The sequence below is a fragment of the Pempheris klunzingeri genome, chromosome 14 (assembly GCF_042242105.1).
Source record: "Pempheris klunzingeri isolate RE-2024b chromosome 14, fPemKlu1.hap1, whole genome shotgun sequence".
Lineage (NCBI taxonomy): Eukaryota > Metazoa > Chordata > Actinopteri > Acropomatiformes > Pempheridae > Pempheris > Pempheris klunzingeri.
Window position 1 is genome coordinate 20,506,503 of NC_092025.1, and position 18,153 is coordinate 20,524,655.

General features: G+C 40.1%; 1 protein-coding gene across 1 annotated transcript in view; it reads left to right on the top strand.

Annotated features, from left to right (window-relative positions):
* The first annotated feature begins 785 nt into the window (after positions 1 to 785).
* The window catches only part of LOC139213152 (rho GTPase-activating protein 7), a 103,073-nt gene continuing 85,705 nt past the window's right edge, over positions 786 to 18,153 (top strand). Inside the window, exon 1 of the mRNA XM_070843788.1 lies at positions 786 to 985. Within this exon, the coding sequence (XP_070699889.1) occupies positions 865 to 985 (121 nt within the window). The 5' untranslated portion in view covers positions 786 to 864. The remainder of the gene's footprint in view (positions 986 to 18,153) is intronic.

Consider the following 18,153-nt stretch of genomic DNA (forward strand, 5'->3'; position numbering starts at 1 on the left):
AGACATGTTCTGACTCAGTCTCAAGTCATCCTAAACAAAGTGTCATGGTGTCACACATCGAGTAAGTCAGGTCTAAAGTTACTCAAGATAAGTCCAAGTCTCTCAAACAAAGTCTTCAAGGGTAATTCCAATTCAAGATGCAGGTCTGTCATGTCTGAACTCTGACAGTCAAGCAAGTGAGAAATATTTCTTCCTGTGCAGAGGCCTGACGATTGAATATTAGGTGTGGTTATGCAAGTCCAACTCAGACTTGAAAGTTTTTGCTTTCAAGTCTCAGGTCCTGTCTTAAACCTTTTCATGGTTTCAATCCACAGCTGTGTGTGTGTGTGTATGTGTGTGTGTGCGTGTGTGTGTAAAGAAGAAAGAATTCAAGCTTGTGTTTATAGTGTGTGTGTGTCTTCCTTTGTTTTCATTTGTGTGCATGTGTGTATTTAAGTGTGTGTGCAGCTGATGTCTAACCCAGGTTGAATGTCATTTCCTCTTTTTAGGCCGGCCAAATCCTTTAACTTCCCACTAAAATGCATGTGCGCACGCACACACACACACACACACACACACACACACACACACGCACAAAAGAAAAACACTTCTTACTCTTGCTCTGCTTCACATTCATTACAGACAACGCTCTAGAGAGGGAGGGGTAAGGAGGGAGAAGACAGGGGTGTTTCACAAATTGCATGCAGACTTTTTGCATCAAGTGTCAGTCCTCCTCCTCCTCCTCCTCCTTCCTCACTTCTCTGCTGTGAACTCTCAAGTCAAACACACCCTCGGCATGAGCCTTGACGGAGCGAATGCTGCCCACATGGGCTAGAACTGCAGGTCTTTTTCAGTGGGAATATGTAACTGTTGAACGTATGGAATATGGCTCAGACCTCAGTTGTAAAAACTCCACTGCGGAGATCCTTTAGTGAGCATGTGAAAGACTCCACCAACAAGGCTTGGGATGTCTTCTGGAGGAGCGTGCGGGAGAGGCGGCTGTGGGGTGAGTTGGGAGATGATGTGAACGTAGATTATTCAGAAAGGGGAGTTTATGCGAGGTTGCAGCAGCATCTTGGTAGCAGCAAAGCCTTGTTTTCTGCAACTCAAAGCATAGTTCAAGAAACTGATGTTAGGGATGGGAGAAAAGGTTAAAATCTCATGTTACATGTATTTTAATAAATAACACCACCCTTATCTGTTAATATCTCAAACCACTGTCATAATATCAGTGGTCAGCTCCTGATTGTTTCTTTCCATCATGTAGTTGGCAGCTCCACAAGCCCACCAGCATGTGAGCTGTGGCTGTGACTGATTTAGGTTTCACGTCTCATTGAAGCAGAATGTTCTCCAGTGTTTGTTGCACACTGTGAGGTTGACTTGTGTGTTGATTCTCAGGGTGCTAAACTGAGTCCTCGGCTCCAAACTTCCTGGAATCTCAGCATGACGTCCACGCTGAGAACTATTTAGTCTGTCTTCGTCAGACGGATCAGGGAGGTTAGCAGGTACTTCATGGCACTGGCTGTCCTCAGCGGGCTTCTGGCAGAGTTTCATTGCTCTTAACACAAAGCAGGTTTTAATAGATTAGTGGTCTTGGGACACACAGAGCTGCGGCGTGTGTGTGGTGAGAAAATGGTGTGTGGTTGGGCTGAAGCTGTGGGGAATGGTTTAGCTTTATTTTCCTGGAGTAGTAGACTTGTGGTGTGTATGCATGCCTGTGGGCTTGTTAGGTGAACTTGTGACTGGAAGGTTAATTCACTGAACTGGCTGGGAAAATGTTCTGGTGACCCCGAGCGTGACTCTTCCCCTCCACCTGCTGCAACCATGTAGTGAGTCAGTCTCAGGTGTAAACATGAGGGGCTGAATGAATGCAAAACAGGGAGCTTAGAAATATGTCATCACTGGAACAAAAAGGATGTGAAAAAATGGCAACCTGTAGAGGTTTAAATGCAGTGGGAAGCATTTTTCAGCTCATTTCTATTGAATCGTCGCAAATACTGATGAGCTTTGACATGTGAATTCATGACCTTGACCAGCAGAGAAAACACCTGTAACTTTACTTAAAACTTACTTGTGGAACTTACAAGTTTTTTTCTTTGTTTGAAATTTTATAAAATTGAATTGTAGATCAGAAGTAATTAAGAAGCATAATTACATTGTTTAAACATCACAATCTAGTTTTCTATTTCTCTTCAGTTCATTATTCAGCTGCTTATTACTTTCTGGCATTATTGGTCTTTTTGATTATTTCTAATTATGTTTTTGATCAGATGAAACATGAGTTGTGAACAGTTGTTTCTTGTTGCTGTAAACATACAACTGTTGGATGTGTAGGCACAGTAAACGAGGCAGGAAATCAGAAATGTATGCGCTCCTTTTGTTGAGAACTGGCCCAGAAAATGATAAACTGGTGTTTTCTATGAAGGCTCCTACACTGATACGTGTCTTGTTTCCCAGTGTCGATGCAAGTCGACTCCAGAGAATCAGATTCTCACCTCCACAGAGCTAATGACTCTGCTGTTGAAAAGGTGCAGGAAGAGGTGGTTTCCAAAGACACTTGACTTACCAACAAGCAGCATTTTAACAGCTCATTCAGAACATTTGGTTCTTTAATCTTAACCCTCAACACATGTGGTAGCATGTAACTAGGATCTTAATGAAGGGAATACTGACTAAAATGAAACCTTGTGTATGTGTGTGTGTGTGTATTGATTCTTTTAGCTTTACTCTAATGACCTTGACAATGTGAAATCATGTTTGTGGCTGTAAAAATCCTCCAAAATCACACTTTCCCGTAAACACACGCCTACACGTCGTAGTGAGTCTAATATAGTTAGTGATCAGCAGACTGCAGGACAGATGATGAAGGTTTCTGAGCTGAAAAGCTTTTAGTCGCAATGCAGCCACCTTCAGAGGTTTAAATGAACTTCAGTGATAGACTGAAAAGTTGAGAGGTGAATAATCCTTTAGCTGTACGGTAACATCCAGACTCTCACTGACTGCTTCATACACCTCCAGGCATCCCTCATATTCCGTCACTTTGTGTGTGTGTGTGTGTGTGTGGGAAAAGTTTTTTTTTTTTTTTTCTGTGTGTGTGTTTGATTCAGACAGCTGGTTCTGCTTTCTCTGTGAGAGCTGATACCTGGCTCCAGCTGTGTGTACACTTACATCTGTGTGTGTTTGGATTGAATCAACGTATGACGTTCGAGCAGTCAAGCTCACTGACTGGCTGAGACTGATTATGTAATCCTGTGCTTCATATAATCCTGTAGCACACTCCCACATTTACACACAGCAGCGAGGAAAAACAGAAAGATGGAGATATTTCACAGCTATTGTCTTGCATTTAATGTTTGCACTTTACATCCATTTATACAATATTAAATGCTTTTCAAGTAGCCACTGATTTCCAGTCATCATGCCTTTGATATGGCATGGAAATCAACAAGTTAAGAAACAAATCTTGCATTAAGAAAGGCACACCATCAAATCCCAGTTATGTGCATGTGCCACCACAGCTATGTGATGGGATACTTGTCAAACCAAGCAAAAAAACAACCCTAAGCTTGGGGGTGTACAGATTTAATTCATTAAATTCATTACAGACAAGAATACCAATATAACTGCTGAAATGCTGTTATGAATATGCATCTTACCCTATTTTGGTTATGTAAGAAAGTTCAATTATCATACATGAATGCCATCGAATTAAACTTGAGAGCTGCTACAGTCAATTACATCAACCAGTCATACGTTAATGTAGGTCATCGTGTAACATTCTTGGTGGGCATGTTGTGTGTGAAACTGCATGCTGACTGTAATATGATTGTATGTATACAAATATATTGTGTGTATTTGGAGAGGCTGTGTGCTGTTGTGTTCTCTTAAATGCCCAGGATGAATCCTCTGCAAGGGAGACGATGAAGGCTGATCTGATCTAATTTAATTTCACTAATCAGGTTCCCTGCAGTTAAAATTCAGTTCATCCATATTATCTAAAACATCTTATTAGGAGAAGAAAATTGAAAAATAAAAAACACACAGTTTTCCTTTTAAGGCAGTTGAGGTGGTCACTGATAGGTCAGGTTGTGATAAGCAATATCATGGGATTTTGTTTCTCCTCACTATTTAGTTTTGTCACAAATGAGTCACCATCTGATTGGTCTAAACCTCCAGCAAGCTTGTATGAGCTTGAGCTACTGTCTGACTGCAGTAACTAATTAATGAAAGTCTGTTTATATACAGGTTGTACATATACAACACTCAGCATCTCAGACCAAAGCGAATGTGTGCCCCATAGCCAGGTTTCTCATTCATTCTGTACACAGTGTAGTCCCCAGTGCACCACTGAGCCGAGGAACAAGTGAGAGCAGCTGCTCAGCGACAGACTCTTGTTCGTGAGCTAGAAAAGAGAAGTGTTTTGTATCTTTAGACTGTTCAGATCATTAACATACATGTTGTAAGGAGTGTAAGGAGACTTGTCAACAGCTCCCCCAGATGATGCTCAGTGTCAACTAGTGGCTGTGATAGTCGACTATTCTGTGACACCCCAACTGTCAATTGTTTTTTTTTGCCCATGACCTCGTACAGAGATCATTGTGCAGTTGTGGGGCCTTGTCAGTATTTCAGATGTCTGTGAGCTGTTAGCAGCTTCACATCTACGTTTGCATAAGTAGGAATATGAATACTTTCAATTGTACTTTGTTTAAGTAAAGGACCTCGGTATTATCTGAGCCTCAGAACAGCATAGAATACATAAGAGAGAAATCAACCCAGTCTGCACTTTGTTGAAATTGCTATTGTGGTGGAATGTGGTTGTTTATTTTCTTCATCTCATAATCGAACTATCCGTGAACTGAACCAGATTTGTGTCTCTCCTGAGGAGTGACGACCGCATTTAGCTGCAGTGTGAACACGACCCGTGAGAATCTGCTGCTCTAATCCTCATTACTGAGTCTCACTATTTGTCCTCCACTTTTCTTTCATCGCTCACTGTCCCTGAGCCTTTACTCTACAGGAGCGTCTCCTCTCCGTTGTTCTTCATCAGCCCGTCCTAATATTTACTCCTCTGCTAAAAAGTTGTCATAACTCACGGCCCAAATATGGTCTTCCATTCAAACCTGGAGGGCAACGCTCTTCCAAACACAGTCTTTGCCAGACATTCTCTGTAAACTTTGCCGTAAGTTTTTCCTCATGCCTGGATGGACTCATCACCAATATGACAGAACCTCAAATGCCACCTGGACTGTAATCCAGAGACGGAGATGTCTGCTCAGGCTGAACAACATGTGCAAATATCCACACAGAAGAATTTAGACTTTGAATGAACAAAAACAGTCCTTTTGTGTATGTTTGTTTTTGGAAGATGGTGTCAGTGAACTTAAAATGCCATTTTGATTAAATCCAGATTAATAGGAGGTTTAATAGACTGTGAGGGATGTTTCTGACTTCATGTTTCCGCTCTTCACTAGCTTCTTTAATGCGATAGGAGGTATTTGTTCAGGTTTTATAAGGCCACTGTGCCACACAGTGTCTGAGCTCATGTAGAATGAACAATGAACGTTTTGTTCCTGTACGATTTCAAATAAAATCTGTAAAGAACTGCAATTAATCTTTGCACTCTGCGAGTGGAGCTGCCCTCCTGGCAGCGCATCATCAGAGACACGAGCCAGGAGGGTTGATCTGAAGATCAAGTGCAATTGTTCACATGTATCTGCAGGAAACAAACAGTTGTTCAGAGATTATCTGATTCGTTTTAATGAGGTTGTACTGAGAGCAACACAAACGCACAGTCTTGGTAGATTTGAGATAAAAAACTTTTTGTATTTTTGTAATTTTGCTTTCATGTTGCTTGGCTTTTTTGTTGTTTTGGTTTGGAGGCGTTTGCCACCACTGGGTTCATGACACTGGGGGAAAAATTACTTTTAATACTGAGAGAAGAACAACAGAAAAGCAGCCGTTTTGTAAGACGCTAAGGGAAGAGGACCGAATTTTAAGGGCGAAATCACTTCCTGTCAAAGCATCTCTCTTTTAGACGAGACCAATAAGCCAGTACTGTTCATTTACATAAACAGACGACTAATTATACAATAATTTTACAGCTAACAGACTTACATAATTAAGTAGTTCTTGAGGATAAAGATGATTAAAATTGAAAATGGGAGAGCAGAAAGATACTGAGGTTCTGAGCCAAGTGTGATAGAAAGAATCAATGTGAGGGCTGGTGTTTATTCTGCAGCGATCAGAGACGGGCCAAACTAAACAGCCGAGTGGGGATACTGGGATGGGAACCTGGGAACCACACACACACACACGCACACACACACACAAACAGACAGAAAGAGTAGTCACACACACAAAGGCAGAGACTCTCTATCATCAGCTTTCAAACATGTACCCATATACACACACAGTTTTGTGTTTGGTCTTGCAACTTGTGTGGTAAATCATTCTATTGGGGGTGTGTGTGTCTTTTATCATGTCCCTGTGAGCTGCAGAAGGATATGAGGAGCATATGTGACAGAGAATGAACCACAGGGTTTATACACTGAAAGAGAGAATGTTTCCTGGAAGTAGCACATACCGCAAGACACGTTCCTCGCTATCAATTAGTACGCTGGCTAGCATGGGCTGGCATGTTCCTGGCTAGTCAGCCTGTTAGTATTCAGCTTGCTAAAATATACTGTTAAAAAAGAAGTGAATGTACCTTCTGACTTAAAGTCTGAAAAGTGAAGCCAATGCCTTAAAGCTACAATTGTTCTAAAAATAGTCGATAAGCCAGGGTATGCTTTAGGGCAGGACTACGTTGTGACTAACAAGTCAGAGTGTCACTTCCTGGCTCTATTAAAAAAAAAAAAAGATGACCACAATGCAAAACCTAAGGATTCAAAATGGTAGTCCACAAACCAATGGGTGATGTACTATATATCCACTTCTAATATACAGTTTATAAGCAGAAGGGACAAAACTTCCACTTTCTTCTTTTTTCCCCTCCCCTTTTCCCTCCGTCTCTTCTCGACATATACACACTGTATGTGTCTCGTCATAGTTGTCTGGATTTCATCCGTAGTATTACCTCATCCTAAGCACGGGGACCACATACCCTCATTCCCTCTCTCTCCTTGTATCTTCGTCACCCTTCTTTTTTTAACTTTCCCCCTCTCTGCTTTGCTCTTTTTCTCTCTGTTTGCCATCACTCTGACCGTATTGATGTGACAGGCTCAGGGGAGTGCTGAGTGTGTGTGTGTGTGTGTGTGTGTGTGTGTGTGAGGGCTTTTTACTATTCTGATCAAGACTATGTTACAGCTTAAAAAAAAAAAAAAAAAAAAAAAAAAAAAAAAAAAAAAGCCTTTTCCAGATGGAAAGTGAAAAAAATCCCCTGTTGAAGAAAAAAGGAAAAAATCCAGCTGGAATAAAAAGTAAAGGATTCAGATTTCAGGTTTCTCGACTTCTACATCAGCCAAGAGAATATTTGAAAATTGCCCCTTTTACCAATAGGTTTCCCTCTGCATGTATTTTTTCGGAATTCATGAATATTTTACCATATGTGGCCCTCCAAAAATCATTTTTATCAAAACTTGTTTGATTTCTAAAGGTGAAATCTATGAGTGGGAGAATAAGAGAATAAGAGGGAATCTGTTCTTCCTTTCCAGAATGAAAATAACTGAATTTCTGCTTAAAGCTTCAAAGAAAATGTGTCTCTAATGCTGCACCAGATGACTCAGACAGTGGCTTGGTTTGTTGTTCTATTCAAGAGCCTGTTAACACCGGCATCGACCACATCTTCCTCTGTGACTGAATCATAATCTTTTCAGGGCAAATCCCAAAGAGCTTAGTGTTTCTCAACCTTTACATACGTCCAGAGAATGTCAGATGAGCAGGTGGAGACAAGTCGATTTCTGATCCACACAAAAAAAGCAAAGTTGGTCATTCTTCCAGACAATTATTCATCAATTTATCCATCCATTTTCCATTACTTATCCATGTCCGCATCGTGGTGGAGGCAGGCTAAGCAAGGTAGCCCACAGCTAATCCCCCAAATTCATTAGCATATCAAACATCACTCAAATATATGCAGTTTGTGCTGCTGCCTTCTTTTTTAACTGTTAACTCTAACTCAAAACAATAATGCATTTTAATTTTAGATCCAGGTTATTGCACACATTTGACTTTTCCATGTGATGTGGCACTGTGTTTTTAGAACCTGTCCAGGTCACATCCATTGAACAGTGCACATCCTGCTTTGGCAGATCATGTGACCCATGGGCTGAACTGCAGTTGTTAAACTCAGTGAGCCCAGTGTTTGGTTTAATGGTTCTGTGGCTGTGATTGCCTTCATCAATACACATCTCTGACCACCAGACTCTTAATGGACAAGGCTGAGTGTAAATCCTATGGCCTAATGAGCTGTTGGCTTTGTTTACAGCTCTGACTGAGCAGGCAGAAGAAAAAATGTCCAGACTCTACTTGCCTGAGAGAACATTACAATGGGCAGTCACAGTGAGAAGCCAAAACGTTGATCATGTTGCACCAACATAAATCGTCTTTTTTCACTTTTATAAATGATATTGTGACCATTTTTCTGCCAAAATTGGTGTTCTGCTCCAACTGCATTCAATCTTTAAGTGTTTTGTTAGCATTTTCTGTGAATTCTGTGAATAGTAAATGAGTCAGGTGCTCGAATCACAATAATACACACACAATAACTCAACCTTTTGTTGCACAAATGCACAATTTTACCTCTTGTGTATATTTGAACAAAATAACTGAATACCAAGTAGTACCACAGTCCTATGATACCTGTATGGCTTTGCTTGCAAGCATTCCTCGATTTAGTGTGGAGTGTGATTTGTCTACTACAGCAGCAGCTACAACCCATACAGTTTGTGGTGGTGAAGTTATTCACCCCACAGAGATGCCACCAGAATGTTTGAAGTATGGCTATACTACTTGCCTGGGGCGTTTGATAAAAGTAAATGCTGGTATTGATACTGATACTTAAAATATAGCCAGCCCTGGTTACAGCAGACATTCTGACAAAGTCAAAAAAAGACAAAAAGCTTACTACTAATGTTAATTCTGTAACAGCTGAAATGAATCTCTTGGTTTTCTGGTCGTCGTGTCTTTGCAAGCTCATGTCTGCGTTCAACCAAAGATTGTTTACTCAGGAAAAGAAATATCACTCTGTAAGATCACTCTATCGCCATGAGTGGACTGACAAACAGAGTAGTGCCTCCTTGAGGGAAATGACCAAGCTGATCGTGTCACATCAATTCTGCATCAATTTCATAAACCTCTCAAAACTCTCTCACAACAAAATTTGTCTATGGGTAGCTGAACAAATAGACCTGACAGTCAGTTCTGTCTTTGGGCCCTGTTTTTCACTTTCATCTTAAAGTCAGAGTTTGGAAAATCAATCAAATCAAACAGAATTATTGAAAATGCCTCCTGCGTCATTTTATACGCATTTCCACCAAATTCAGTCTGATATATTTGGTATCTTGGTATCTACAATTTGATATAAAGTTTTGAACATTTCATCAAAGTTTGCAATAACTGACCCACCGGCAGGGCGGTAGGGTTGACCAAGTTAAAAAAAAACAAAAAAACACTGCCTCTGTCCCCACAATGAAGTCCAATGAAAAGCACCTGAGGTTGTATTAAATCAGCAGACAGACAGGGCTTTGAAAAGGAAGCAGAGTAAAAAAAAATGAGGAAAAATATGCTGTCGGCAGAAGCCACAGTCCTATATTCCACAGTATTTATTGTTGGTTTTATTATCTTGGAGGAAATATGCTTTAGCAGCTTCCAAAGAGAGCACAGAGGGGAGGAGGAGGCCACCTGAGAGCCGCAGAAAGACCCGAAACGACTGCTTTTCTCATCACCTCGCTGTAGGTTTTCAGAGAGAAAGGGTGTGGCAGTAAACCAGGGCACAGCAGAGGAAAATTGCTTATCTGAAATGATTCTGCTCTCTTGGAGCAGGAGGGTGTCCTGTGGCTCACAGAGTTTGTTCTTAAAGGTGCAACAGACAACTTTTCATCCCAAGGCATCCCAATGGTTTTTTTTTTTTCCAGTTTCCATGCAGTTTAACTGACTTTATTCAAGAAATCCTCCCATTCTACCCGACACACAACACCAAATTTTGGTTTAGGTTTAGGCTACTGTGTGGGGATCAGGAAGGATTGTCTCCATTGATGGAAGGAAACATTTTCAAGCAGGTATAACAAGATCATGCTTGTTCCTGCTTTTCTACTGAATGTCAACATACATTAAGATTAAGTGTTTGAACTTACTAACCATTGCAGCTTTTGTTCTGGTGAGTCTTTGGTAAGAGTCCGGCTGTGTGTTTGCATGCCAGCAGGAAACCATCTTCGTGAGGGAGCATTTCTGCTCAGCAGCTCTGTGACAAACTCAAGCTCGATCATCCCTACGTATGTGATGAGTCATAGAAATAGGGATAAATAGATTTTGGACAAGATTGAAGATTTAACTATTTTTTTGACACCATGACTTCAAGTGTTGTACTGAACTCCATTCTGATGTTGAGTGAGCAGCTCTCTGACCCAACAAAAACTAAACATGACAGGTTTCATAAATGATTATTCCCAGGCTGTTGTATTTGGTTGCTTTGGATTGTTCAGGTGTCCATTTTATTATGTTCCCGACAGTTTTTCATTTGCTTCTCTAACGTGAGCTGAGGCTGAAACAGTCTCATCGTCGTCCTCTCAGAATGATATACACAGCAGATCCAGGTGTCCTTTTAATGCAAGTATTTTTCAGGCACTGGCAAATGAAAGTTCACTAACTTTTTCATTATGTGTCTATTGGTGCTCACAAGCTGATTAGCGGGTCATGTTTTAATAAATCCCTCATGCATCTCCTGCGTCACTGTTCCACCTCCCTCTGCAGGCCCAGTTAACACTAAAGCCCTAGCATGGTATGTGTTGTCCTTTCCACGTGCACAGAATGCTTCGGAGGTGAGCTTCTTGATTATATCTGCTGTAAAATGCTGCAAAATACTTCACGAATACTGAAAACCAGCTATGCACCTTCCCCTTCAGTTCGTGCATGTGTTGCTGTTGTTTGTGCTGTTGTTTCACAATGAGAGCTTCCTCCAGCATATGTGCCTACCTGATATCTAGGTTATGTTCATTTTCATATCCATAAAAGCCCCCAGGATTCAGTCATTATGTAGGACCTTTTGTGTATATGCAGCTGAATAACTTTCCATACCGCTAACCAGGCTGTTTATTTCTTTTTTTGGGACTTTTCCAATCTTGTGGGGCGACACATGATAACAAATTGGTTGGTACAATGCAGGACAGCAGCATTGTGTCGGTGAGGCGGACGGCCGCAAGTCATCTCACACAACGTTGCCCCCAAACAGACCTCATTTTCCCTCCTTTTAGAGTTAGCATGTTCACAGTCTGCTGCTGGGCGAGGAGCTTCAATCTCTGGAAAAAAACAGCCTTTTTCAATTTTCTTTCTTTTCATAAAGCTTTTTAAAATTAGTAGGTAAAGATAGCTGGATGGATTAGCTCACCGTCTCATCATATATACTGTGGCCAAAGCACTAAATGATATGCCAACTGTTATTATACTATTGTAATATAATGCACTTTTCTTTAAGAATATAATTTTATTGACTGTTTGATCTGTTTGATTTCTTCATCATCTTCAGCATCATCTATAGCATATTGCTATTAGCAAAGAGGGCAGATTTTTATCATTAAACATTAACTTTATTGTCCAATAAGTCATTTTCTTTACCCATACTTTGCTTCTTGATGAGCTTTAGGGTCAGACAGAATGTCACCTGTTGTGTGTCAGACTTAGTAGTTAGACTGAAGGGCATCACACACCTGTAGCATTTGATGCACATGAGACCAGTTACATTGAGAAATAGTTATCATCCAAACCCTCTATCTTTATTAGACACAGAGTAATTTCAAATTCACATTTTATTGTATTTAATAAATAATTAAGTAATAAAAACAAGTATACAGCTAAATTAAATCTCATTTCTCACTGGGCTCCCTGGACAGATCTGTCCCCTCAATATTACCAATACATCTCTTGTTTTGGGTACCGATACTAGCGGATCAATGGGATCAATTAAAAAAGGGATATGTTTTATGCATATGCAGTGATCACCTCTTCACAAGATGAACATCTATTTGCCTTAAGAATTGCCTGTGTGTTTAGACGTGATTGTGATTAGGTAATTAACAGAACACTAAAAAGAAATGCCTCTTGTTTGGCCAGTTATTTAGTGGTAATTAAAATGTGCTCAAAAGTAGCCTATTAATACAGTACAACAATGTTCAGACATGATAGTGTGTTACCTGCTTTTTAAAATAAAAAGTACTGATCAGCAGAGGTGTGGACTCGAGTCATGAATTTGATGACTTTAGACTCGACTTGACAAAATGTAAAGAGACTTGCAACTCGACTTGGACTTTAACATCAGTAACTCGTGACTTCACTTGGACTTGACCCTTTTGACTTGAAAAGACTTGCTACTTTCCCCAAACCCAAAGATTAAAAAGTATGTTGACATGGACCGCTATATATCTATATATGTGTGTGTGTGTGTGTGTGTGTACCTGAGCAAGCGCGCTGTCGGCACGACATCCAATCAAATTAGATCCACGTTGTTTTGATCCGACAGCATCCAACCAATCAAATTACAGGACAACCAATGAAGCGGATAAAGCAGCGCGCCAGTTGGCAAAAATGACACCAAAGATAGTTTCGTTTGGGTATAAAAACTACGAGGTGGTCAACAAAAAACGAATCGCAGTATGTAAAACATGTGGGTCGAAGATTACGGACGGAGACGCAACAACTTCCAATCGACATTTGAAGCTGCACAAAGAAGGGTAAGTTAAGCTAACACTAGCTTATAGGGCTAAGAAAATATGATGTGAGATCAATACAATACAGGACAGAAACTGCTGTGCAACTAGTTATAGTGCAGTATGCTATGGAAATACAATGTCAGCACTTTTTGTGCAAATTACATTTGCATTTGTTTCTTTCAAATGTGTTTGAACAATGTTCTTGCTAAAAAAGGTTTGAATAAATACAGATGTTGTAGCATACATGATCTGTGTAAATACTATTTCTCTGTTGTTAAAATGACTCGAAAGGACTTGAAACTCAAATGGTAGGACTTGGGACTTGACTCGGGACTTGACTTGGGACTCGAGGGCAAAGACTTGAGACTTACTTGTGACTTGCAAAACAATGACTTGGTCCCACCTCTGCTGATCAGTCTTTTTAACCCTGGTATCACTTGGTATCGGCTCAAAGTCAAATTTTGTGATATCGTCAGCCCCTACTGTGCTGCCAAGGTGCAAATTCACTTGAGATTGACAAGACAAGTTTCAAAATGATACTGTGACCGTTTGTAAATGGTCATTTTCAATAATGGGTTCTGTTCTGTTTTGTTCTGTATTTGTAGTCCATAAACCAGAGTTTAGCTTCATTCAGAAACCTTATGTTATAGAATAGAATCAATGGTCAAGGCCACGCATGTGTTGTGGAAGAATTTCATTAGAAAAAGTGAAAAGTCCAAAGTGTGATTTTTTTTTTTTTTTTTTTTACCTTCATCTCTTTCTATCACACTGGCTGCTGATTCTGACCAAAATCTCATCAACTGCTCCACAGTACAGATACTCACATCTTTCTTATCCAAGTGCACAGCCGCCACAGCATCATCCCATCCCAACAGTCAACACACACAAAAAAAGAATCCGCTCAGCCTTTATTGAAACAGGCTGGTCACAAAAAAAGTTTAAACTTTCCACAGATGGTGAAAAAGCTCAGTTGTTCACAGAGAAGTACTTTAACTCTGAAATTATTCTAATCACCACCTCAAATGCTGATCCAGCATTGGATCATATTGTGCGGGTCAATCACGTCCTTGTATCACTGCCATTGGTTAGTTTCACAGTAGAAACAAAAGAGGTTCTTTATTCCAGCTGTTAGAAATGATGCACATGAAAGTCTGCATGCTACACATGTATGTATTATTCCTAATTTTTATTTAAGATGTCATTGACGTTGATACTTTGTGGTCTCCACTGTGTAAAAGGTGGGGGTTTGAGTCGCAGTATTTACGGTACACTTCCCTGTTCTTTGCTACCTAGAGGAGACAGTTATTATGGACCTGACCACACTGTTCATGGAATGCAAACAGCTTGTTTTAAACCTGCATTAACAGATTGTTTGGCCTCTTTGGAGCACTGACGTATTATTATAAAGTTGATAAGTCAAGCCTGTTCACAAACAGTTGCCTAATTACACACACTGCAAAAAAAAATGGTTCTCTAATATTCACTCGCTTTTAGCTCTGTTATCTCGTCCTGAGACAGAAAATCTGCCTTTGTCGCTGCTAAATTCTCCTCTATGTTCACCAAATTATTGCTAGCTGTGCCTCTCTGCCACTTGGCGCTGGGCAGGTGGTATACAGCGGGTTTATAGAGCTTGTTTGTTTGAAAACAGCTGCCTTCTGTGAATGGAAGAATGAATGAATGTCTTTTTTCGAAGAAAGAAAAAAGTGTTGTTGTGTGGTGAGAGTGAACCATGCAATGAGTTCAGGGTCTTTTTGCCAAAGCCAAAGTCTTTTTGTAAATTCTGAGAGTCTGTAACTCTGATAAAGTGACTTCCAAACCCTTCTGCAAGTTGTCTAGTGCAGTTTTCATGACAGCTCGACCACCCTCTGTACATCAGTTTTGACTCACTGATGGCCTAATTGGTTGCTACAGCATCAAAATGAAATGGTTTAATCATGTGGATAAACTGCAAATGAAAACATCTCATTACAGATGGAGCTTCAATATGCCAACTAACAGGCTGTGAGTTTTTTTGGGGGTTGGTTGTTCACCAGGCCAACAGTAATGTATTACAGGGCCAAACTTAACCTCACCTTTTCCTGGATGTCTTTAGATAAAAACATGGTGCATCATGCCTAAGATAGAGAAATGTAACTAACATTTTCCTCAGTGTGCTTCTGTTTAGGCTTTGATGGGTTTCGGTTGTTGTGGGATTCCTCCTGATCGTTATGCACATCAGGAAATGTTTCTCCACCTGAGAGGACTGTCAGTCATTCAACATTTTAAATGTTCTCTTCTCCGTTCTTAAACTACTAAGTATGCAACAGGGGGGCTTCAGTTCATACATGTATTCATATGTTGTAGATGTGTAGTGAAGTGAGAGCTTTTACCTGTTGTGCATTTCTGTGGCACTGCAGGGTCGACCTTTTCACACCGAGCGAGTCGGCACGATGCTTCTCAAACACAGCTGCAGTATTGTTTGATTAGACTTGTACTTACATGCGTGCACATACACAGTAGGTAATGTTCCGACATAAGTGATGTTGAATATTCAGTAAAATAAGGTTGGTTAACAAGTCAGACTTATGCTTCACTGACTTTGTTTATTTGGATCATTATAACTGGCATTACGGTTATTAATCGTACTGCAAGAGTGACCATTCAAACGTGTTGATTTTAATAAGAGTTGCCATCTGTGCTCATTGTGCTCCACTAATTCTGACTCCACTCGATATTTACAAATAATGTATGCTGGCAGCATGTGTCTGTATGCAAACATTACCCACAAGATATCATCAATGCCTACGTTAGATGTTATTTATTAAATGAAATTCGTTGTCTGTCTCTAATTTTAAATTTTAAAGGAAACGTTTGTGATGTCCTGCATCAGTTAATACGTTAGGTAACCTTTGGGTAGTGAAAGTTGGACTTGAATTTGCTAACTTGTTTTGAAATTCAACCTTTCACAAGGTAAATTTAAAGAAGTAAAAAAATGTGTGGCCCAAACATGGTAATGATTGTCATACAGCACTGCTGTTGTAAAATGGGTTTCACAAAGCTTTTAGTAAACAACCCTCCCTGTTCTGTCCATTTTCACTCATGTATACAGACTCATTTGCACAGACTGCTCTTATGCACATTTAGACATTTTATTAGAGCTGCAGCCCCCTTGGGGAAGATCTTTCCTGAGGTTGATGGGTGATTTGGCGGTTTCACGTCTTCTACCTGCCTGTGTCACTGTCATTCACACCATCAGTGGACAGAGTCCTTTCTATGGTTTTATGGCTTCATGCTGGAACTGTTAACTGATGAGCAGATGCTAAATGGCTCTCGGAAACAGCAAGTGAGCGTCTCTATTCGCATCTGATGGTGTGTGAGAGAGACTCTGTGTTTGAATGACTGCAACAGGATTGGCTGTCCGACAAGCAGCTCTGTTGTTAAAGAACTTCTGTGGTCGAGCACAGACTCACGTCAAAGAGCCAGAAGCCTTATGGCCCTAAAAGGAGTCGGCCTGTCAGGGGAAGACGAACATCTGTGGTCAGGTTTGTGTCTGTGTCCTGGACCTGGCATCTTCAAAACAAGAGCTTTATCCACCATCATTCCTCAGCTGGAGGGTAACTGGCTCTGTATTCACATGTTTTTTTCAGATGTGCTCCATGTGTTCGCTGTGACTAGTTGCTCAATAAGGGCTCATTACTTTCTGGTCTTGTTTTGTTTTTTAAAAAGTACATTTATTTTTAGCGTTTGATGAAACTTAATACAAAAAAACAGGTAGATTAAAAACACTGATGGTTTGTTATATGAGGTTTTCAGTGTTTTCCGACATGTCCTGGATGATTTGGCTTTTCTGCTAGTAATATTTCTTTTATATGTTATTTTCATGTATATAGCCCAATATCACCAATCACAAGCTCGCCTCTTGTGTTCAAATCATTAACATGACATCTGTGGTGAGGTAACAGGGGAGCTGTTGTGAGTCAACTGGAAGAAACTGGAGAAACTAAATCGGCATATTTATTTGATCATGTGGAACAATATTAAATTAACCTCTTAACATACCGGCTAATCCTAACCCTTATAGCATGCATGTGTGAGGCTTTATTAAGCCGTCATTTTAAAAGGTTAAAGGATGAAACTTTTTTTTTTTGTTTCCCTGTTTGACAACAAATCCCATGAACAGACCAAAACCAACGACGTGTTGGTCTATCTCTAAATACTTTACTTACTTTCAACCCCAAGCCCACTGGTTCCTACTGAAGACAAAGAAGAACAAAATGACAAAAATGATTCAGTTATTTAAAAAAAACCTGTTAGTTCCTAAAACTGTAGTTTATATCAAGAGGTTACTCAAACAGAACGGCATAATGTATTCGCTGGGGACTATTTTCTGCAGCAGATTAATCTACATTTGGTGCTCCAGTGAGTATTTGGGGCAGCAGGACTGTGTGTGTGGGACTGAAAATAAACTGTAGTGTTTGTGTTCATGGTAATGAAGGAACATGTCACCTAGTGTAACTGTGGCTCACTGATGTGTTTTAACAGAACAGTGGAGCTCTGTGGCACAGAGGAATAAGATATATGAGGCTTTGGATACATACACAATACTCATCAGTTTATTGTTTGTTTGGGTCTCTCCGTGGGATTTGTCGACAGTGAGGAAAAACAGAATATAGACAGACTTGTCCTTTTAACCGCTTTGAGCAAATGCTACTGCAGCTGCTTTTGTTGTATAGAAAATAACATGGAAATTGCTGTCACTGGAATGGGGGAAAATAACCTCCCTCCAAAACAGAAATCAGCTTGTGAAAGTGAAAACAAAACGGCAACTCAGCCCCAAACATCAGACAAGGAAACTTCAGATTTGGCCTCAAACCATTTACAGCTACCTTTTGTAGTTAAAGAAATAACCAAAATCATGTTGTTATTCTCATGATGGCCATGTTTGCTTGTTGGTTGTCATCTTAAATACATTTTCTGAAACGACAGAAAGCTTATGAATGTGATTCTTTACTCCAGACCACTGTCAATTCTGGTATGTTAAATTATCCTTGAATGCAGCAACATGTTTTGAGAATTAGGCCGTGTCTGACGACAGAAACAGCAGCAACAGAAATTCACTGTGATTGATTACCTACAACAATGCCCAGTCACATGTGTCTCCCTGCACTGACACTACAGCTTCCCAACCACGTTTCACTTCTTTTCTATCTATACTCGAAATCATGAAAATGAGTGGCTACCTGAAAGGAAAGAAATCCACTTAAATAGTCTGCAATGATGTAAAAGTATGCAAAGTTTGTTTGCTCAGTTCAGTTTATTGTTAAGACATAATTGA